Source organism: Tinamus guttatus, unplaced genomic scaffold (genome assembly GCF_059628265.1).
Source record: "Tinamus guttatus ecotype Peru unplaced genomic scaffold, ASM5962826v1 Tinamus_guttatus_pri_ptg000509l, whole genome shotgun sequence".
Taxonomy (NCBI): domain Eukaryota; kingdom Metazoa; phylum Chordata; class Aves; order Tinamiformes; family Tinamidae; genus Tinamus; species Tinamus guttatus.
In genome coordinates, this window is record NW_028289043.1 from 2,456,664 (window position 1) to 2,479,586 (window position 22,923).

A 22,923-nucleotide genomic window follows, 5' to 3' on the forward strand; every position below is an offset into this window, starting at 1 on the left:
TGTTGTATCACAGAATCACAGAATGGTTGAGGTTGGAAGGGACCTCTCGAGATCATCTAGTCCAACCCCCTGCTCCAGCAGAGTCACCTAGAGCACGTGGCACAGGGCGGCATCAGGCGGGTTTGAAGATCTCCAGAGAAGGAGACTCCACAGCCTCTCTGGGCAGCCTGTTCAGGGCTCTGTCACCCTCACAGTAAAGAAGTTATTTCTCATATGGGTTTCAACTTGCACCCATTACCCCTTGTCCTGTCACTGGCCACCACGGAGAAGAGTTTGGCCCATGTTTACATTCTCCCTCAGGTATTTGTACATATTGTTCAAATCCCCTCTCAGTCTTCTCCAGGCTAAACAGGCCCAGCTCGCTTAGTCTTTCCTTACACGATAGATGTTCCAGTCCCTAAATCATCCTCGTTGCTCCACGCTGGATCCTCTCCAGAAGTTTCACATCCCTCTCTTTCCTTTTCCCAGCCTACATCAGGCAGCCCAAAGTAATGCTCACAGGGGTGGTGAGAAGGGAGCTCAACCACAGATACAGGGGTAACTAGTTACTAAAAACTGTGCAGACAATCGAATCTGTCTGGCTTAGACAACATAATGATAATGTGTCCGTTACTGTTGCAGGTAAGACCTGAAAGATGCAGAGAGGCTAGTGCAGATGCAAAATGGAGTATCCATTTGCCATCTAGTCCTGTTACCTGAGGAGTTCATAAAGCATGGGATATGCACTGAAAAGAGGCGGTGGATCCCCTGGGATTGCTGCTGAAGATGGGTTTTCTGTCACTCTTTGCAGAAGGGCAAAGGAATGAGTGAAGTCTTGACTTTCTGCAATGATATGCTGTCAGTCAATTTTATAAATATGCAAGTGCAGCATATATACTTCCGTCGAAATATATAACAACCTAAAGCAATATAACCAGTTCATAAAAACTTATTCAAAATACAGTAATGGACTGAATAAAAATGCTTCCTGACTTCTTAACTACAAAGTCTTTTTTGCCACTATTCTTCGTAGATACTTTAGGTTACATCTCACTGGCAAAATGTTAAAGCCAACTGTTGACAGGATGGTGTCATTTTGAATTATGCAGGTCTTGATCTTTACAAAACTGCTTTCTGTAGTGAAATATGTCTTCATCTTTACAGAGCTCCTTTCTATAGTGAAATATTATTCTGACAAGGTTTTTGGTACATATTTCTCTTTAGCTCTACACTTTGAATTATGCCACAGTTCCCTTTTTAGGTCATTTGCATGCAAATCTAAATAAGCAGAATATAAGCAAGACAATATTTATGATTTTAGAGGTTCTGCACTGCAGACACATAATTCAGGGTGGTCATATTTTCCTCTAAGCATGAGCCAAGTATCCACCACAAGCTAATGCAAAAAGATAGATGACAGAGGTTCTCTTACGGTTTTTCATAAGACCTGTAACTACACAAAAATGATTCATCTTTCCACTAAACTGAGGCATGCTTATGAGCCCAGGTGCTTTTCTATGCATTTGCTACAGGCCACCTGATCAGGACCTTTTACAGACAGCTGGAAGTAGCCTCATGGTCACAGGCCCTGGTTCTCATGGGGGACGTCAACCACCCTGACGTCAGCTGGAAAGACAACACAGCCAGGCACAAACAGTCCCGGAGGTTCCTGCAGAGCGTCAATGATAACTTTTTGACGCAGGTTGTGGAGGAGCCAACGAGGAGAGGTGGGCTACTGGACCTCGTGCCATCAAATAGAGAGGGACTTGTAGGAGATGTGAAGGTAGGGGATAGCCTCGGCTGCAGTGACCATGAGTTGGTGGAGTTCAGGATCCAACGAGGAGGAGGCAGGGCTGTAAGTAGCCTTGCAACCATGGACTTCAGGAGGGCCAACTTTGGCCCCTTCAGAGACCTACTTGGAAGAATCCCATGGGCTAGTGCTCTAGAAGGAAGGGGGGCCCAAAAGAGCTGGTCCATATCAAGCAGCACTTCCTCCACACTCAGGAGCAGTGCGTCCCTTTAAGCAAGAAGTCAGGCAGGGTGGGCAGGAGGCCTGCGTGGATGAGCAAGGAGCTGCTGGCAAAATTTAAAGAGAAGAAGGCAGTTTACAGACAGTGGAAAAAAGGACAGGCTCCTTGGGAGGCATATAGGAATGTTGTCAGGGAATGCAGGGATATGACAAGGAAGGCTAAGGTGCATTTGGAATTAAATCTGGCAGGAGACGTTAAAGATAACAACAAGAGCTTCTTCAAATATATCAGTGGCCAAAGGAAGATAAGGGAAAATGTGGGTCCAGTGGTGAACGGGGCGGGTGCCCTGGTCACAAAAGACACAGAAAAAGCAGAGTTACTGAATGCCTTCTTCGCTTCAGTGTTTGCCAAGGGCAGCCCTCTGGAATCCCAGACGCTAGATCAAGAGTAGAGGCCTGGAGAGAGGAAGACTTGCCCTGGGTAGAGGAAGATTGGGTTAGAGAGCACTCAGGTAAACTTCATACCCACAAATCCACGGGCCCTGATGGGATGCACCCGAGAGTGCTGCATGAGCTGGTGGATGTTATCGCTCAGCCGCTCTCTACCATATTTGAAAGATCCTGGAGAATGGGGGAGGTGCCAGAGGACTGGAAGAAGGCCAATGTCACACTCGTCTTCAAAAATGGCAAGAAGGAGGACCCAGGCAACTACAAGCCAGTCAGCCTCACCTCCATCCCTGGAAAAGTCATGGAGCAGCTCATCCTGGCTGTTGTCTCCAAACATGTGGAGGACAAGAAGGTGCTCAGGAGTAGTCAGCATGGATTCACCAAGGGGAAATCGTGCTTGACTAACCTGATAGGCTTCTGTGATGGAATGACCAGCTGGATAAATGAGGGGAGAGCAGTGGATGTCATATATCTGGATTTCAGCAAGGCTTTTGACACTATCCCTCACAGCGTCCTCCTGGGCAAGTTCCAGAAGTGTGAGATAGATGAGTGGACGCTGAGGTGGATTAACAACTGGCTGATGGCAGAGCTCAGAGAGTGGTGATCAGCGGTGCAGACTCCAATTGGAGGCCTGTAGTTAGCAGTGTCCCCAGGGGTCAGTTCTTGGTTCAGTCCTGTTCAATTTATTCATCAATGACCTGGATGGAGGCACAGAGTGCTCCCTCAGCAAGTTTGCTGATGATACCAAACTGGGAGGAGTCGCTGTTGCCCCAGAGGGCTGTGCTGCCATCCAGAGGGACCTGAACAGATTGAAGAACTGGATGGTGAGAAATCTCATGAAATTGAACAAGGGCAAGTGCAAGGTCCTGCACCCAGGAAGGAATAACCCCAAGGACTTGGGCGTCATGGTGGACAACAAGTTGACCATGAGGCAGCAGTGTGCCCTTGTGGCCAAGAAGGCCAATGGGATGCTGGGGTGTGTTAAGAAGAGCGTCTCCAGCAGGTCGAGGGAGGGGATCGTGCCCCTCTACTCAGCCCTGGTGAGGCCACATCTGGAGTATTGTGTCCAGTTCTGGGCCCCACAGTACAAGAGGGATGTGGAGCTGCTGGAGAGAGTCCAGTGCAGGACTACAAGGCTGTTCAGGGGCCTGGAACATCTGCCCTATGAGGAGAGGCTGAGGGAGCTGGGCCTGTTCAGCCTGGAGAAGAGAAGGCTGAGAGGGGATCTAATCAGTGTCTATAAGTACCTCAAGGGAGGCAGTGAGGAGAAGGGGGCCAGCCTCTTTTCGGTGGTGGCCAGCTACAGAACAAGAGGAAATGGCCACAGACTGAAGCATGAAAAAATGCACAGGAATCTAAAGAAAAAAATATTGGTAGTGAGGGTGACAGAGCCCTGGAACAGGCTGCCCAGAGAGGTTGTGGAGTCTCCTTCTCTGGAGATCTTCAAAACCTGCTTGGACGCAGTCCTGTGCCACGTGCTCTAGGTGACCCTGCGTGTGCAGGGGGGTTGGACTAGATGATCTCTAAAGGGCCCTTCCAATCTTAAGGATTCTATGACTCTACAAGAAATGAACGCTGCTGAAATGGTTATATTTTGGCTATTCCACCTTCTGCTCTGATTACTAGATCAAGTTTATTCATAAAATAATCTCTTGGGGAAAAAAAAAATCTCAGATTCAGACATTAGCATTATTACTTCTACAGCCACTACAGTTAATCCTGATATCTACCTGGATATGCTTCGGCATGGCCGTCCATGTAGCCATCATCATCATCCTCTTGGGGGTGTATACAAATAGCAGTGTGATATAAATTTACCAGTAAATACTGTAAATAGTTACTGTAAAATTGTGAATATTTAATATTTTATCAATAATTAAATATTTAATATTTTAGAATTTTAGAATTTAGAATAATATTTATATATATTGAAAACTACATTAATGTTATAGCAGAAACATTTACTTTCTGCAATTAAAACAAGAAATATTATTTTGAAAATAGTCCCATTAAATCCCTTTATTTTCTATCCAGGTGTCTGTGGAGTTTGTGGCTGCCTTCTAACCATTATGCCCTTATGAGGCATTAGCTAACAGCCACTTTAAATTATCATTCCATTTTTATGAGCATTTATATGTATGTATATATACGCACACACAGTGTTATAGAGTACTATATTCCAAATTCTGCTTGACTATAATTCAGCCATATTTCTCAACAATTTCTCAAATGCCCATTTCTCACAATTTTAGATGAATTTTGTCCCAGAAGACAGATGAAATAGACTTTAAGTGAAAACCACTCTGGCTCAGTTGTACAAAATGAGTGCAATATACATAGCACAGAAAAAGACCCATCAGGACGAAGACCTTTATGACGTACATAATGTTTATTCACTATCTATCTCTAGGTATACCATCTGTATATACCATCTATATACCATCTCTAGGAATGTCAAGGAAAAGAAGGTGATCAGGACTAGTCAGCATGGATTCACCCAGGGGAAGTCATGTCTGACGAACCTGATAGCCTTCTGTGATGAGGTGACTGACTGGATGGACGATGGGAGAGCTGTGGATGTTGTCTACCTTGACTTCAGCAAAGCTTTCGCCATGGTCTCCTGTAACATCCTCATAGGAAAGTTTAGGAAATGTGAACTGGATGAGTGGACTGTGAAGTGGATTGAGGACTGGTTGGATGGCAGAGCCCAGAGGGTGGTGATAAATGCGACAGAGTCTAGTTGGAGGCCTGTGGCCGATGGTGTCCCCCAGGGGTCAGTACTGGCCCTGGTGCTGTTCAACTTGTTCAACAATGACTGGGCCTGGGCGAGCGCACAGGGTGTACCCTCAGCAAGCTTGTGGATGATACCAAACTGAGAGGAGCGGCCGACACTCCCGAGGGCTGCGCTGCCATTCAGAGAGACCTAGACAGGATGGAGAGTTGGGCAGAGAGGAACCTTATAAGGTTCAACAAAGACAAGTGCAGGGTCCTGCACCTGGGGACGAATAACCCCAGGCACTAGTACAGATTAGGGGTTTACCTGCCTGCAGAGAGGGATTTGGGAATCCTGATTGACAACAAGTTAACCATGAGTCAGCAATGTGCCCTCATGGTCAGGAACGTCAATGGGATCCTGGCCTGCATCAGGAGGAGCGTTGCCAGCAGGTCGAGGGAGGGGATCCTGCCCCTCTGCTCAGCTCTGGTGAGGCTGCACCTGGAGTATTGTGTCCAGTTCTGGGCTCCCCTGTACAAGGACATTGAGCTTCTAGAGAGGGTCCAGCGTAGAGCCACGAAGATGATTAAGGGCCTGGAGCATTTGTCATATGAGGAAAGACTAAGCAAGCTGGGCCTGTTTAGCCTGGAGAAGAGAAGGCTGAGAGGAGATTTGATCAACATGTTCAAGTACCTGAGGGTTGATTGTAGGGAGGATGGGGCCAGGATCTTCTCCGTGGTGGCCGGTGACAGGACAAAGGGTAACAGGTGCAAGTTGAAACACAGGAAGTTCCACCTTCATATGAGGAGGAACTTCTTTCCTGTGAGGGTGACAGAGCCCTGGAACAGGCTGCCCAGAGAGGCTGTGGAGTCTCCTTCTCCGGAGATCTTCAAAACCCGACTGGATGCCACCCTGTGCCCCGTGCTCTAGGTGTCCCTGCTGGAGCAGGGGGTTGGACTAGATGATCCCTAGAGGTCCCTTCCAACCCTAAGCATTCTGTGATTCTGTGATTATAGAAAGGTGTTAGCTATCAAGATGAAGTAACTTCCCCTTCATACAGAGCCAGTATTGACACATTTTTCTTCCTTTTGCTATAAGCTTTTGCCCACATAGTGTTAGAGCTTTAAATTAGATAAACGTGCGAGATCATGTCAAGGATGCATTTTGAATAGACTACTAAAAATACTATACTAAAGACCAGTGTTCCAGCTATGGTACAAAGTATTTGTAGATGATTATGAAAATGCTTCATCCTTTTTCTTGAGTGGTCCGACTAGCTCTGTAGCCAGCTCTTCCCAATAATCTGTACTTTTGCCAGGAGACACATGCCAGCAAATGGGGTAAAGTCCAGCAGCAGGGGGCAAAAAGGCAGCTCTAGGCAGTGTGGAAAAACATCACCTGAGGATGCATCAGAAGCGTGTGGCAGACAGAGATGCCTACTCCAGGGGAAAATATCATCAAAAAATACATTAACTGATAACACCAAGTAATCTTTTAAGTGCAGCTGACTGAAAAGCAGCAATGGCAAATAACTGAACTTGCTTTTCATATAACAAGAACTAGCAGGCCTCCATTATGGTTTTTTAGCAATTAAATACATTGTTATTAATGGAGGTAAAAGTTCAGGTAATTAACAGTAAATTTGCATGCACGGTGGGAATGTTGTACCCTTAGGAATCAGCGTTGACCTGAAGTTGTCTCACTAGCTGACAACAGAGCTGTGAGAGCATTAACTAAAAACATAACAAAAACGAGTTTCCTTAGCCACAGTTCGGCAGTAAATGCTGTTTTTGTCAGTAGTGATAAGAGAGAGACAATCCCAAAGCCACAAACAAAGCTGCACATAAGGACCCCGTCACTTCATCAATACCACAGAGGCTAAAAATGAAGTACAAATCTTATTTTTAGTGATACACAGGGTTTTTTTTTGGCACCACCAATCCAAATTCTGTTCAAAGACTTGGGCTAAAACTGCTCCAAACATCAGGCCCTCAAAAACTGTGTAAAACAAAGCAGAAATAGTAAAGATATAACCTGCTAAGCCGAAAGCCTGAACCACACAATTCCCATTTGCAAGAAGAGGTAATGGTGAGAAACTGTCATTAAAAAGAAGAACCTGAACTGATGAAATATGACAAGTACGGGAACATGAGCTTTTGTTGAAGGGTGTATTTTTGTTATTACTGCGTAACATAAGCATTTTAGATACAAAGTAGTTCTAGAAAAAGCTTTAGCATGCATTGAAAGAAGGGAAAGGAAGTGTGTGAAGGTGGCTTCAATCCTGCTGTAGTATTTCTGCTGTAACTTGGCCTCACCATGTCCCACAGGTCCAAAAACCGAGCAGCTCAGCACAGCTGGCGTGCGGTCCTGGCTCTGCCACACACCTGAACAAGGTAAGTAAGGAGCTGCAAAGACTCAACATGTGTTATTCGTGCCATTAACCCATCCTGCAGCACACTGTGCCAATGCCATCGTTTCAAAGCAGGTTTTAGCTACAGGAATAGAGAGGCAAACACACAGTCCAGTCCTCCCACACGGGGTCGGGGGGGAAGTAACATGGGGCCAAGGGGAAACACGAAGGGCTCGGGTTTCTCCCAGCCGTAGTGGATAAGGAGCACTGGCGAACCATGGAGCTGCTTTCTAGCAGCTTTACCTTTGGGACGCTCTACCACGCCCAAATTTCGGGATTTTGGCTGTGGAATTTCGGCTGAAATATATATGTTTATATATCTCCTTTTTGTTATGCTTTCAACAAGACACCTATTCGAAACTGGCCGTGCTCGCAGGCTCTCCCAGGGGAGCGGCAGGAAGCGGCGGCCGCGCCGGGCCGGGCGGCGGGAGCGGGAGCCGCGGGCGGGCGGGCGGCGGGAGCGGGAGCGGGGCCGGCCCGGGCAGCCCCGGCACCGCCCCGCGGCGCCGCGCGGGCGCCGCCAGCAGAGGGCAGCGCCCCGCGGGCCGGGCCGGGCCGGTTCGGGCCGCTCCTGCCGCCGCCGCCGCGCTGCGACATCCGCCGGCGGCGGGAGGAGGCCGCGGGCGGCCGCGGCGCCGCGTTCCGCCGTGCCCCGAGCCGGCCAGGCCGGCGTGCGGCCCGCAGGATGCCGCTGGGGCTGAAGCCCACGTGCAGCGTGTGCCGCAGCACCTCGTCCTCCATGTGGAAGAAGGGCGGCCAGGGCGAGATCCTGTGCAACAACTGCACGGCGCGCTCCGCGCCGCCGCCGCCCGCCGCCTTCGCCACCACGTCGGCCGCCGCGCCGCACAGCAACGGCGGCGGCGGCGGCGGGAAGCAGGTGAGGCGGCCGCCGCGCCGGAGCGGGGCCGGGGCCGGGGGCGGCGGCGGCGGGGCTGCCCCGGGCGCTGCTGCGGCCCCGGCGCCACCGCCGCCTCCGCCTCTGCCCCGCAGAGCAAGCAGGAGATCCACCGGCGCTCGGCCCGGCTGCGCAACACCAAGTACAAGTCGGCGCCCGCCGCGGAGAAGAAGGTCTCCACCAAGGGCAAGGGCAGGAGGCACATTTTTAAGCTGAAAAACGTAAGGAGGCGGCGGCGGGGGCAAAGCTTGGCGGGGGGGAGCGGAGCCGCCGGGGCGCAACGCGCGTTTCCTCTTCCGTGGTTTTCCGGGAAGATCCTGCCGCGCTTTCTGGAGGCGAAAACAAAGGGATTTGGGTGGCGGTGCCTGCGTTGAGCGACGTTTCTCCCGTCTTCCCGCAGCCCATCAAGGCCCCCGAGTCCGTGTCCACCATCATCACAGCAGAGTCCATCTTCTACAAGGTAACGGCGCCCGCGGGGCCGCTGGCTGATTCCCGCCTCAAAAGTTACTTTTGCCAACCGGGAACTGCTTACAGAAACTGTCGTTCCTTCCCTAGCAGTAGGTGTAGCGCTCTGCTGCGCTTTGCACCGCGCTGCACTGGCAAGGAGCGCATTGCAGGAGTTGGCCCTGTCCCTCTTGTTCCTCCTCAGAGCAAGATGCATCTCGCACCCTGTTGCCATCAGGATTTTCAAAACCTCCACTTGCTCAAGTAGGAAGCAGTGGGTTGCTTCATGCTTCAAAACCCTGCCGAATGATTCCTGTCAAACTCTGGCCCGGGCTGTGCAAAGGCTGTGTGACACTGTTATAACGTGAACCAACGCTGTCCTGCGCAGCCGCGTGCGCGTTACAGAGCCCTGCGTAGAACAGTTGAGCTTTGGCACTAGCAGGACACGGGTCTGTGTTTTGGGGCTCGATTGTCTCCACAGGGGGACATGTCATGAGCAGAAAGCTGCTTTTCCTGCACCCTCAACTTACTGCCATGCTTAGACAGCATCAGGCCGCTCTCCTGACAGGAGAGAGCTTGAGATAATTTAAGATGCTCCTGGACCAGAGTTAGCGTGAGGCTTCTAAACCCAGGCTGTTTTATTTCTTCTTTGTACATCTTCCAGGGCGTGTACTATCAAATTGGAGACGTCGTCTCGGTGGTTGATGAGCAGGACGGAAGAACATACTATGCTCAGATCCGGGGCTTTATTCAGGACCAGTACTGCGAAAAGAGCGCCGCGCTGACCTGGCTCATCCCAACGCAAGCCAGCCCCAAAGATTGCTTTGATGCTGCATCCTATATCATAGGTAATCCAGCAGCCATCGTCTGCTGCCGCTTCTGCATGCCTCAGCTGCTGCAAGCGGAGCTGCAATTTTTAAATTAACTTTTTTTGTCAGAATCATTTTATAATTGCCACATTTTAGACTCTAATCCTGTAAACATTTATACATATATATATACATATGTATATGTGTGTGTAATGGTACTGCTGCAGTGAGTGGGATTATTTACTTACGTGTGCTCACAAGCACACTTACATTCTTGCAACTTTGAGGATCAAATTATTTCTCTACAGCTAGAGTACAAGTTATTGCAGTATAAACCTGATATACTAGAAAAGCTGTTTCTTTTAAAGGGATCTGAGTTAGATGGACTTTATCCTGGGCATTTGGAATGGATAGGGCATAAGCACTAGCATACAAAATGCTCTGCAACTGATTATAAAATTAGTAATATTGGAGGAAAATCCTTTTGATGGGAAGGCCTTCAAAAAGAAAGGGAAATCCTACCGAGAAGAAATATAGAGGTTTCTTACGTAGTATTTGAGGCTACTTCGTTGACCATGTTATTGACTGAAATGGGATATTCTGCAAGGGATTTGGGGTGTTGCTTCAGTTTTAAGCCTTAAAATTTTGACATGAGGGATTATATTTGTTTCTTCCTAGGACCAGAAGAAGATCTCCCAAGGAAAATGGAATATTTAGAATTTGTTTGTCATGCACCTTCAGAATATTTCAAGTCTCGATCATCTCCCTTCCCTACTGTTCCTACAAGACCAGAGAAAGGTTATATATGGACTCATGTGGGACCTACTCCAGCAATCTCCATTAAAGAAACTGTTACCAATAATTTATAATTTTTTTTTAAAGGAATGCTCTGGACCTACTATGGGTACATTCTCAGGTCTGAAAACTCCGTACAAGAAATTAAAAAATGTAAGATATTCAGGTTACTTCATGGATTGTGGTACTTGTTTAAAGTTTTATATGATCTCTAAAGTGGAAGTTCTCTTTTTATTTGACGCGTCTTTTCCATGTTCCATTCTTCAGCTGATATTGCCCAGTTTGGGGAAAAAAAGGTACAAATTTCATGCCATCCTCCAAGTCAGTGTGCAAATGAATGACTTACAGTTGCCTTTAGTGTTGTTATATTCTAATTTATTTCCAGAAACTTGAGTTACAATCCATACTTTGAATCATCCAGCACTTTATACACTTTTTTTAACATAGTTAACTGTGAGTGAAATTTCTGTTTGTTTCTTAAAAATTACTTAGTAACCTAGGATTGCTTTCAAATAAACACTTTGAGGGTCTAAACTTGATCAGTGATGCCGATAGCAGTTTCCTGTTGCATTAGGGAGAAGGGATCTCCTTTCGGTTGTTCTTTTAAGTACAATCCGCTTTCCCGGCAGTGTGTGCGGTACAGCTGCAGTCTGTCTGATTGCCACAGAATCACTGTGGTTGGGAAAGACCCTCGAGAACATCAAGTCCAACCCTAAGCCCTTCGACATCACCCCTGCTAACCCGTGTCCCCGAGCGCCTGGTCTGCACGGTCCTTGAGCACTGCCAGGGACGGGGACTCCAGCGCTTCCCTGGGCAGCCTGTCCCAGTGCTTCACCACTCTTTCCGGGTAGAAATTCTCCCTATCGTCTAACCTGATCCTCTCCTGGCGCAACTTGAGGCCGTTTCCTCTTTTAAAGGAGGCTCGTTTGGCCGAACCTAAGAAGTGTGGACCCGTGTAGCTTTCTGCTGAACTTGGTCTCCACGTGGGGATACACTTCTTGCTAAGCTGGATACAGGTAAAGGAACTCGTGTTTCTGACTTCACGATCCTGCCCTCCGCCTAGCAGAATTTTATCTTATTTCCAGAGCAGGCCAGTGCTGGCTGATTTGAGTCCAATGTTGTTACTAGTTGCATTAGCTTGGTCTCTTAAATTTGAGTTCAATTATTTTAATTTCAGTCTTTGCAGTTAATGAGGGTAAAAAGCAAAATCATCAGGCAGTTTTTAAAGAAGGAGAAAGGCTAATCTTTTACTTGGCTACTCTCAGTATATGAATGAAAATTTAAATAGCTAAACTGGAAAAATACCAGAGTTTATATAAAGGTATTTAATTGTTTAGAAACTGTGTAGTTCCTATTATAGCTATTTTTGACTTATGTGACTGTAGCGTCCAAAACCCACAGATCAGCCTTAGCATCAGCTTGGTGTGAAAGGCTGTAAAAGTTGCCCCGGTGTTAACGGTCAACAGCACGGAGAGCTCTGCATGACAGTGACCAGAGTGTCCCCCCTCAGAAGCTTTGTGTCTTCTCTGTGCAGGCTGCAAGCTGCTCACGTGGGCTCCTCTCACTATTCCTCATCTTGACTTGCAGATTTGAAATGGGCCATCATTCATTTGTTCATTCATTCGTGAGGGTGAAACCATCTCATCAGCATCATTTTATAGATTAGCACAGTATATTACGCTGCACTCAACTTCCTCCTACTGTCCTTTTAACACCTGTTTCAGCAATTTCCCGAGATACGACTTTGTCTGTGAGAAGATTAGTACACAAAAAGGCATTCTGAAATCTCCCTGACAGACTGTGGTTAGTCCGAGCTGACACATACCCTCCTTTAGGAGATGAATGAAAGAAGAGAGTGGAAAGGTGTGTTACCCACCAACAGCAAGGTAAAGAAGAACAACATAGCGATGTCTATGTAAAGTGTCCACGCTGTCCTAGTGATCGCGGAGGAAGGATCTTTGGTGGGCTGTCTTTTAAGCTCAGCTACTGTCTGCATCAGATCCTTGTAGGGAGAGGAGAGAAAAAAGTGAAAAAAGCAGAAAGAATGTTCATTTTTGCCTTTTGGGTTTCTACAATTTATACCAAATTTTAAGTCCTTGCTATTTACCCTTACTTAGGGATAAATGTTCAATAAAAGGGACAATTTAAAGGAATTTCTAGGTATGATTTGCAGCTGGAAGTTTCTGTTTCACAGAATGACTGAAATTCCCTATTAATGACAAGGCCAAAGTCATAACGGTGCTGCAGCAGGGGCAATAGTTAGTTGTGGAGTTCTCGACTGCAAAATTGCTGTTAGACAGTTGATCACAACCAACAAATGGTAGTGACAGAGAGAGACTGTTAAGAGGAGAAAACAAAATGATGCTACTGGAGGAGATGGTAACTCTACGAGCAGACCTGAGCATGACGGAAGCAGTGACAGATGGGCCGCTGTAAGGAGGTTCAGATTTCTCCATTTGTGCTATTTTTCAAGTGCTATTTTTCTTTCTTGCCTCAGTCGTTTCATTAATGGTCCCTACTCACAATCTGTTATTTTCTGATGCAGCTCCTTGCCTATGAGTGACATGAATAGGATGATGATGAAGAACTTGCAACCTTCTAAGACGTCTACCCAGCTGGAAGGCTGCCCGTGCTGCTCCATTGCCTTCCTTGGAGGCCACAGGGTGCTTCATACCTGCAGTCTCTGTGGCCCTTCACAGTTCTCACAGGGTTAGACACACACCTTCCCCTCTCACTGCCACCAAAGGAGCAGCCCGTGTATCTAATTTTCTAATTTTCATGGCATCTTACTATCAGCAGTGAGATACACACAGTTTGGAAACAACTGTTAATGGTCAGAAATAGCTAATAATTTTAGTAGCAAATAACTAAAAATTTAGTAGTAAAGCAAGATATCTACCTGCTTTGGCAGATTAAGAAGAACACCTTGTTATTTGCTTCACCAAATTCTGTATTGAAAAATTCCAGGGAGGAGAGGTTTGCCCTTCTACAGAACAGGTCTAAGTGGCCGATTTTGCAGATGCAAAGATTTCAGCATCTTCCCATGTCAAACAACAGGTCATGCTGAGCTGGATGTCTGAATGTGGGGTCGAGGAACCTCACATTAGACATAAAGTTTAAAAGTTGAAAAAAGTGATAGCCAGAGTACCATTGGAGCAATGTTTTGCTCTTAGGAAAGAAACAAAAGTGTGTGCCGTAGAAATGTTCTACTTACAGTAGCAAAGAACAGAGTTCCAAATGCAGCATATACAGCTGTAAACACCTGTAAGAAAAAACAATTTATGATCATAGCCACTATGAAATACAGGCTAGAATCCATAAAAATGGCATCCCTCACTGTATATAAATCAATAGCAGCAGTAAATCTAAGAAGTGCATAATCTGGTCGGGTTAAGAAAAGATGCAATAAAGATAAGACTACCAAACAATGCAGTAAAATACTCTGGTAGTTAGTAGTCTAAAACAAATGTTAGTCCACCTGGGTTCTGGTTCTAACCATGGTAGGTAATTACTCAGATTGGAAAGGTGTAAAACTCAACAGTTTTCTAGTGGGACAACCCACAGGAACTTCAGAAACCTATTTAAACATATGGCTATATGTACTAGGCATGAAATAGGAAACAATCACTTTGAAAAGTGATTAAGTATAATCAGACTGATTAAACACAAAACGTTCCATCTAAACATTTTTTGCCACTTTCCTTAATACAGAAAAGAACCCTAATAAAGAATTTCTGCATTTAAAAATTTTTGTATCATTTACTACAGTATAATAAGAAGATACTGATACTACCCAAAACTGCTACAGTGATTATAAGCTAGCACCCAGCAGTGCATCTTATAAGTGCACATCAAGTGAACTACTTACAGAGGAACTTAATAGGGCATGAAAAAGCGCTCCCATAACCAGCAGGTTGCTTGATCCGACTGACAGGCTCATGCTTGTCCAGGTTCTCTGAGGACAGCAAGCACAATAAGAGTGTCTTTAGTTGCCAACGGCCAAAACATCTTTGAATTCAAAACAAAAGAAAACCAAAACCTACATGTTACTAGGGTTACTGATTAAGAAAGTAACAATAATGATATAGAGGAACGGTAAATCCTGAGATTACTATAGCCAATTCAATCTTCTGCTCCCTCTTCTGGTCTGCTAATAAACTGAATGATTCCCTAAAACAGGTTCACTTGATTTCCAACTCTATCAAGGGTCTGTCTGTGTTGGCTTCCTCAACTGACTCTCAGCTGCTGCCACTGCTGTCCTTTTGATACTCTTCAACATTTCTGAGTGATGCTCTAAGGGAAGAATAGCTAAAAGCTAATGCGTTCACGAGTCCCAGCAGGCAACCTCCACCTACACACATCTGGATTCCGTCACCCTTAGTATAGCACATCTGTGCAGAGAAAAATGGAGCTGCTACAGACACGTGCAGGAGAGCAGGATCTCTTCACTAGCACCACAGTTCTTAGGTCTGACTGCTCTCAGCTTTTACATTTTCCTTTCTTTTTAAAAAACTATGAGTGTTCTTAGTCTTGATGATGCAAACAAAACTGGCAGACATGATGGCGAGACATTGAGTGACTCAGAAGGATAAACAGATTTTAAAATGTCATTCGAATCATGAAAATACAGATTATTTGTTATTCAATAGTCCATTAATGGTACTTACTTTTGACATCGCAGCAAGTACAATCAGTAGCAGGGTTAAAAATGCAGTTACTCCTCCAACTGCAATGAAAGTCCCATCATGGAAACTAAGACATAAGATACAGTTTATTATTGCAAAGTGCTCAAGGAGAATGGAAGACAATGAAATAAAAATACTTAAAAGAAACTTACTCTGAAATAATTCCAAGTACTATGCTGCCAGCTACTGTCTAAAAAGACAAAAAGATGATTTTTTTTAGCGTGTTGTAGAACAACCTCCCTTAGTAATTATTAAATATTCTTACTTTTGTTTTTGATTATACTGGAATGTGCTAAAAATGCTTCAAAATAGCAAGAACTCTGATGACAAGGTCCATAAACAGCTTAGATCCCTAGTTACTGTCTTACTAAATCACGATAACTTTATATGTATGTGAACAATTCCCTCGTCCCATTTCTTCACATTCAGAATATCAAACAGTAGCCAAGGAATAATGAATGATTTGCCAGGGAGCTTCTTATAGACACTGCTGGAAGAAGGAGATGTCTGAGAGAAATTTCTGAGGACTTCTTGTTTTAGGAAAATACAGGACTTCTTAGAAAATGGATTCAGCAATGGAAGGGCTGTCATAGGGGGCCACAGGGGCCAGATTTGATGGTCTGCACTTGGAAGACCTGAGTTCACCACGTATGACACTCTCTTTTCCCCTTTGTACACCGCTACTCTCCCACGCCAAAATCTAGGCAGGTTTCATTTTGCATCACTGTAGTACTTTGAATGGATATATTACTACTAGACATATTGCTTGGGATTCAGCACAGTGACCAGTCAACACACTTTTTTCTTAAGCAGTTCTAAAGTTGGAACATGAAGTTAAGACTTGAAGTTGCTGATATACTGAGCAATATACAGAACATCCATCTGCCTGTAGCAAGAAAATACCCTTTTTTCTAATTGTAGGAAATCAGTATTATTCAATACATTTGCCTTGCACAACATAAAAGTTTCCAAGATGTAATGCACACATTCTTTTTAGAACCAATCTTTGACTGAGGTGAAGGTTTACTTTTGTGTCTATTTAAGAGGAATAATATTATAGTAAGATAGAAGAATAAAATAAAATAGTGATTAAATAATAATATTCAGGAGTTTGAAAAGGTAAAAATAATGGAATTCAACAATATACTCACCCCCAGGAAGGTGTAAGCAGCATTATCCAAAATAGTCTTGTTGAAAATTGCAAGCAGGCTAAGAATAGCAATACTTGTCCCATGTGAAAAAGAAAGAAAGAAAAAAAAAACACTTGTAGTGATTGATAATATAAGTAAATATAACATATAATAAAATGTTTTACTATTCAAAGGAAAATATTGAAATTTCATATGTCTACTGAATATTCAATTATTTGTTCAACATATTTTCATGTTATAAAAGTAGAGTCTTGGTTATACAAAGAAGTACTAGCCAAAATAGAGAAATGACTTGAAAAATATGTGCTAAATCATGTAAATAAACAAAGGTTATATGTTCTTAGACATCTATCATATATTTGTAGGTGCATTAAGAACATATTTTGGTGTGAACTAAACAGCTTTTTTAGTTTCAATCTGCCTGAGTGAAGATGGTTAAAAAGACTAGAAGATCTGTAGCAGAAGGCTGGACCAAAGAGAAAAGCGACGAGTGGAAACGTAGGGCCAGCTTTCCCAGAAGATGCTGAAGATGCTGTTTATGCCTCTGAGATTTCTGACAAGCAGCATGCCAGCATATCTTTGGGTTTTACATTCTAACAAAGATTTTCTGTTTCTGCTTCTGTACTCCTGCGTCTCCTTCCAATAGCTTAGCACTGCTATCAATCAGAGCCACATGGCCCAGCACGGGCAGCCGAGGGCAGGTGGGATGCGAACTCATTGCAGAACAGGACACAGGTAACAGATCCTGCCTTAAGAAGAGCAACTTTTACTTTTCCCACTTCTCCTTTTCCCCCTCCAGCAGTTATTTAGGTTTATTTTTCTCTTACATTCAACTCTACCAAATGCTAGAGTGAGAGCTAACTGAGCGTGTGGAACCCTGAGGGAGTAAAATACTGACCTGATCCACTCTGGAAAAGGTACCAAGTTCTGTTAATTAGCTCTTGGTTCAGATCATTTATCTGAACTAGTAGTCTGCTGTGTCCTTTCTAGGTACTTACATGGGTGGAAGAAAAATCCACAAATAGTCCCGAGGCTTCCAGAAAAATCTGGTCCTAGAGAAGGACAAAGCTGCAGTTACAGCATCTTACATATAAATACACATAAATATATGCTTCTCAGCATGACTCCTGACCCCAACAGCATTGCCAGAATTTAAATGAACAAAAACTGCCCCCCCCGCCTCCCACTATGCTTGCTATAGTTTGCCTGAGATTTCTTTGAATGCCCCTCAAACGCCAAATGCTCTCCTAAAGAGGAATGATGAAGACCAACAGACAAATAACAGTGACGGACAATAACTTTTTTTTTTTTTTTTTAATCGAGCATGGGATTTATGATGCCTAGATTAAAAAATCTGTGCTGGTGATGACCTTTGATGCTATCTGGAGCCATTGTGCTAAACATCAAAAAGTTCAGGCAGAGTTTAGCCCCTCCTCATTTAAAATGCCCATTTAATGCCCTCAAAATATTTGGCAAGCAGTCTCATTTCCCTTACATTGCTGAAAAATGGCTGTTCCCTGCTAGCTGTACACACACTATGGATGAGGACAGGCAGCCTGTCCTGTGCACTTCATGCAGCTCCTCATCTTCCCTATTTTTTTCAACTGTTAGCTATGTGCTCCTGGATCGCAGTCTTCCAGTCTTTTAGCTACAAAGGAAAAATGACTCCAGGGCCACGAACCTCTGAGAACCTCTGAGAACCTCTGAGAACACAGATCGGACAAATGCCGCTGTGGTGCGAACACAGTAGTGTGCTCTGCCACAACTGCAGAATAATGAAGAGCTCAAAGCCCTTTCTTTCCTTTCCCTCATGACTGTGTAAGGGGAAAACACATTGCAGTCCTCAGGCAGCCAGGACGCTAAATTAATGCTACTAAGAGGCACTGTTCAATGAGTGATTGAGTAGGCACTTCAACTTACCAGAGCACAACTCCCAGTGACAGAGCTAGATGAAATGCAGTAATGCGATACACTTTCCTGTCAAAACCTGAAGAGAGAGTGTAGACAATGTTATTTCATCAACACTAATAATAAGACTCGTGCATAAAATCACCTGGTGCTGAGAATGAATGCTGAAGGGGTGAAATGTCTCTCTCTCTAAAGGACAGTCCACTAAGGAAAAAGACACATTGACACCAAAAGATGCCAACTGTGGGTAGATTTCTCATTCAGTAGTTGCACATACAACATACAGAACATAGTGTGGTTGTAGAGCATGGCTTCTGCTATCGACAAATAGCTCACCCTGACGAACACTCAATGTGCTCACAAATAGCAAGAGATAGATAGCTATAAGAGATAGCAAGAGATGTCAGGGACAACAGGAAGGGCTTCTATAAATACATCAGCAGCAAGAGGAAGACTAGGGAAAACACTGGTCTACTGCTGAATGGGTAGGGTGCCTTGGTGATGGAGAATGCAGAGAAGGCAGAGTTACTAAATGCCTTCTTTGCTTCTGTCTTTGCTGCTAAGGTTAGTCTCCATGAACTCCAGAGCCCAGAGACAAGACAGAGAACCAAGAGAGAGGAGGACTTTCTGCTGGTCAAGGAGGACTGCGTTAGGGATTATTTAGACAAACTGGACACCCATACATCTATGGGCCCAGATGGGATGCACCCAAGAGTGCTAAGGGAACCGGGAGGGGTCATTGCTCAGGCGCTCTCCATGATCTTTGAGAGGTCATGGAGAGCGGGGGAGGTACGAGAAGACTGGAAGAAAGTCACTCCAGTCTTCCAAAAAGGCAAGAGGAAGGAGCCAGGAAACTACAAACCGGTCAGCCTCACGTCCATCCCTGGAAAGGTGATGGAGCAGCTCATCCTAGAGACCGTCTTTAAGCATGTCAAGGAAAAGAAGGTGATCAGAAGTAGTCAGCATGGATTCACCAAGGGGAAGTTGCGTCTGACGAACCTGACAGCCTTCTACGATGGGATGACTGTCTGGATGGATGATGGGAAAGCCATGGATGTTGTCTACCTTGACTTCAGCAAGGCTTTCAACACACTCTCTTCGTGGGGAAGCTCAGGAAGTGTGGGTTAGATGAGCAGACAGTGAGGTGGATTGAGAACTGGCTGGATGGCAAAGCCCAGAGGGTTGTGGTAAATGGGACGGAGTCTGGTTGGAGGCCTGTGGCCACTGGTGTCCCACAGGGGTCAGTACTGGGCCTGGTACTGCTCAACATGTTCATAAATGACTTGGACGAGGGCACAGAGGGCACCCTCAGCAAGTTTGTGGATGATACCAAACTGGGAGGAGTGGCCGACACTCCGGAGGGCTGTGCTGCCATTGAGGGACCTAGACAGGTTGGAGAATTGGGCAGAGAGGAACCTTACGGGGTTCAACAAGGACAAGTGCGGGGTTCTGCACCTGGAAAGGAATAACCCCTCAAGATTAGGGCTTGGCCTGTTGGAAAGCAGCTCTGCAGAGAGGGACTTGGGAGTCCTGATTGACAACAAGATAACCATGAGGTGTCCCTCTAGGTGTCTCTGCTGGAGCAGGGGGTTGGACTAGATGACCTCTAGAGGTCCCTTCCAACCTCAACCCTTCTGTGATAAATCAGGAGGTGAGTATCTGTGCCTCATGCTTGAGTTAGTGCATATTTTAGTCCTTATATTTACAATACACATTACATAAGGAACAAAGATCACTTTTATTGTGGTTGCTGCTATATTGCGCATAATCATTAACGAAGGCCTTAAATGGTCTTACGAGAGTGAGAACAAATGTAGAAATAGACATAGTACTGTGGTTTCATCTCTTTTAATACCTTATGCAATAAGAAACCTACACAAATCAAGTATAGTTTTTAGCTATTACCATTCAGACAGAACTGGTACCTCTCTTAGCTAAGTGAATCTTTCTCTCTAAAACCATGAAAGTAACTCAAACTAGACACCTGTGTGACTCCTGATCAGGCATGCACTCACTGAACTGGGAGCACAGGTCTGTTTGGCAAATATACTTCCACAGCTCTAGCCTGAGCAAGGTCTTCAGTGCAACAACTTGCACGTGAAAAGAGTTAGGAGCACTTATAAATTATATTTTCCTTCCTGTTGTTAAATGAGATTAATTTGCATAGGCAGGTTAGAGCAAATGCAAGGTAAAACAGAGAGAAGACTGAATTTCAGATCTTGGGAATCTTCAGGTTGGAAACACAACCCAAGGGTATATCTAGCGTATACTCAAAGGATGACAATAAGGGGAAGGTGTTGTTCCAGCTAAAACTTCCAAAACTAGCAATGATTTTGCATTTGATGCATTTGGTCCCCTTCCAGCCAAAGTTTGGCTGAAGAGACTAGCAGTGTACCTGCTGGCTGCACAGCATTGACCAGAACTCTGCAAGCAAGAGCCACCACCGCACGCGCAGCATACACCATATGTACATGAACACCTGGAAAATTAACATGCTCTCAGAGCCCAAATGCTTTTAGAACTACACTGTGAACAATAAAGACAATCCTGTACAGAAGCCCACAATGGTCAACAGCAGAGTATTGTACTGGTGCTTCTCCCTTTCTCTCTTTTCACAAACTCACACAGTCACACTTACCTTCAGCAAGATGATACATATAGTTTGGTTCACGCACAGAAGATTCAGACATTCTGTGTTCTCGCATTTGGTCTACTGTTTCAGAGAGTTTATATCTCTTTAGCGGCCTGCGTTTGCAAACAGTAATGCTTTCATTGACAATAACAACTTCTTCACGGGCAACAACAGCATGTGGAGGTTCATGCATCTTCATGAAATCCTCAAGGTATCGGATGTCTGTTTAGGGAAAAAATAATTACAACTGGAATTGATGGGTGGATAGGAAGGTGGTGTCTATCTGAAAAAGCCCCAAATATACTGGCCTGGCTGCTGACCCTGTAACTGACTCAGAAAAGCTCACCCAAGTTTCTGCGTCCTTACCTACTGCAATTGCTCCATCCAAACCTTGTAAAACCTTTCCTTCAGGGAGAACATGGGAAGAGTATCGCTCTTCTCTCAGGAAGTGGTCAAACACTATGTTTGAGGTTTTCTTCAGGTGCAAAGCTCCTTCCAGCAGTTCCTGCTTGCCACCCCACTCACAATCTGTGGGGTGGTCCCAGTTCCTGCTACGTTGCTGAAGAACATCACCTCAGTGATTACACATACCAGTGTAATCTTTTGAGCCTTGCTATAAATTGGATCTCTTAACAGGCCCAGACTCAAAACAAAGCACTTTTTTTTTTGTCTTAACACGCATTCTTCTCTAGGTGATATCAATGGCAAGTTTTCTGTTTGTCTTCAGGAGGTCATAGTCTGAAAATTCTCTCCAAGCTACAGAGGATCCGTAATAGAGATCTTAACAATCATTTACTTTCTGGTCAGATCCTATATCTTAATAACATCACAGCATAAGGCAGCTTGTGACATCTGAAACGTAAGCAGGATTTGGGAACTTCTTGTCTCTCAAACTCTCAAATTTCAGCAGTCCACCAACAATAAAACACCCTGTTGTGCCCTGTTCATCGGCCTGGCTTTCTCCAGAAGATGCATTTCCCACGCCGTGGGAGTCCACACACAGCATTTTCCTATTACCTTTCATCAAGGAGTCCTTGCATTGTGCCATGGCGATGCTGCTCTGCCCGCTTCCAGGACCGCTCTCTTTTGCTTCCAACATACGTAGGCAGTATGTGAGGAGAGGTTCCCTCCCTACTCTTTTGATGAATTTTTCCTCCTGGATGGTTTTCTTTGACTGAAAACATGTTTTCTGCATAGTAGTGTTAGTTCTGTGCTGGCTTCTTTTGTCCAGGTATCCTTCACCTTCCAAAACATCACAAAGAAATCAATGAGAGGCTCTTCGCTCCAGAGCAAGAATCTTACTGCAGCAAAATGAATGTCCAAAGGAAACCTCTGTAGTCCTTCTCAAAAACCGAGGTCTTTATCGGGGAGAGCCCAGGGATCTGCAGTCACCTACTTATTTGATGCACATGATGGATAAGCTAGCTGTAAAATCTAACATAATGACGTACATGCTTGAAAGTCGATAAAGTTCAGTAGAGCAGCAACAGTTATAGACAAACTGCAGCTATTAAAGCGCACTCAGAAACTTACCTTTTGTTAATCCCTTCCTTATAACCAAGGTGGGCAGTCCTTGAGGTGTGAGACAAAGCCAGCCAGAGGTATCAATAGGAGAGACACCCTTTTCCTGGGCTTCTCCACTGAGAAGTGGAGACTGAACAGCCTTCTCCTTCACTCTCCCACCTTCCTTATGTCTTTTTTTCTTCTAAATTGATTAGGAATAGATTGCCGCTATGTAAGACAGAAGATTTTCCCACCAAATGTCCCTTTTTCCAAGAAGTCGTACGTGCTGCAGCTTGAGCAAGACTGAAACTGAAAGCAAGCGAGTCGTACCTACCACCACCCTGTACAAAGTCTGGAGATCCAGGATCCAGCTCAATGATTCCTTTGGTGAGATCAGCAGAAGTGGTATGGCTGGGAAATCAACATATTTGTAGAAGGTCTGTGGGATGAAAAGGTCTGTGGGGTGATTATGGGCAGTTATAATGCAATGTCCTTCATCTGTAAGCTCTCAAGCCAAACTGGCCCTTTTCTAACAGCATGTGCCCGTGCCCTGGCCAGGGTCCCTTGTGTACAGCACAGAAGA

At 45.1% G+C, this 22,923-nt stretch overlaps 2 protein-coding genes across 3 annotated transcripts; one reads left to right on the forward strand and one right to left on the reverse strand.

Moving 5' to 3' along the window:
• The first annotated feature begins 8,203 nt into the window (after positions 1-8,203).
• GATAD1 (GATA zinc finger domain containing 1) lies at positions 8,204-10,693 on the forward strand. 2 transcript variants are annotated; one of them, XM_088533577.1, is made up of 5 exons: positions 8,204-8,395; positions 8,509-8,634; positions 8,814-8,873; positions 9,522-9,705; positions 10,345-10,693. In XM_088533577.1, exons 1-5 carry the CDS (start codon positions 8,204-8,206, stop codon positions 10,533-10,535), a joined length of 753 nt encoding a protein of 250 aa, XP_088389703.1. In that variant the 3' UTR covers positions 10,536-10,693. The 2 variants fall into 2 exon arrangements, with proteins under 2 accessions (XP_088389703.1, XP_088389704.1); XM_088533578.1 differs by having other exon boundaries at positions 8,515-8,634.
• A 1,454-nt stretch (positions 10,694-12,147) lies between these two features.
• On the reverse strand, positions 12,148-22,032 carry LOC148592833 (uncharacterized). The gene is made up of 10 exons (XM_088533571.1): positions 21,855-22,032; positions 20,844-21,059; positions 18,218-18,284; positions 16,298-16,460; positions 15,299-15,336; positions 15,129-15,213; positions 14,323-14,416; positions 13,676-13,755; positions 12,334-12,463; positions 12,148-12,209 (listed from the first exon to the last, which is right to left on the reverse strand). The coding sequence occupies exons 1-10, from the start codon at positions 22,030-22,032 to the stop codon at positions 12,148-12,150; spliced, it is 1,113 nt and encodes a 370-aa protein (XP_088389697.1).
• Positions 22,033-22,923: the final 891 nt, after the last annotated feature.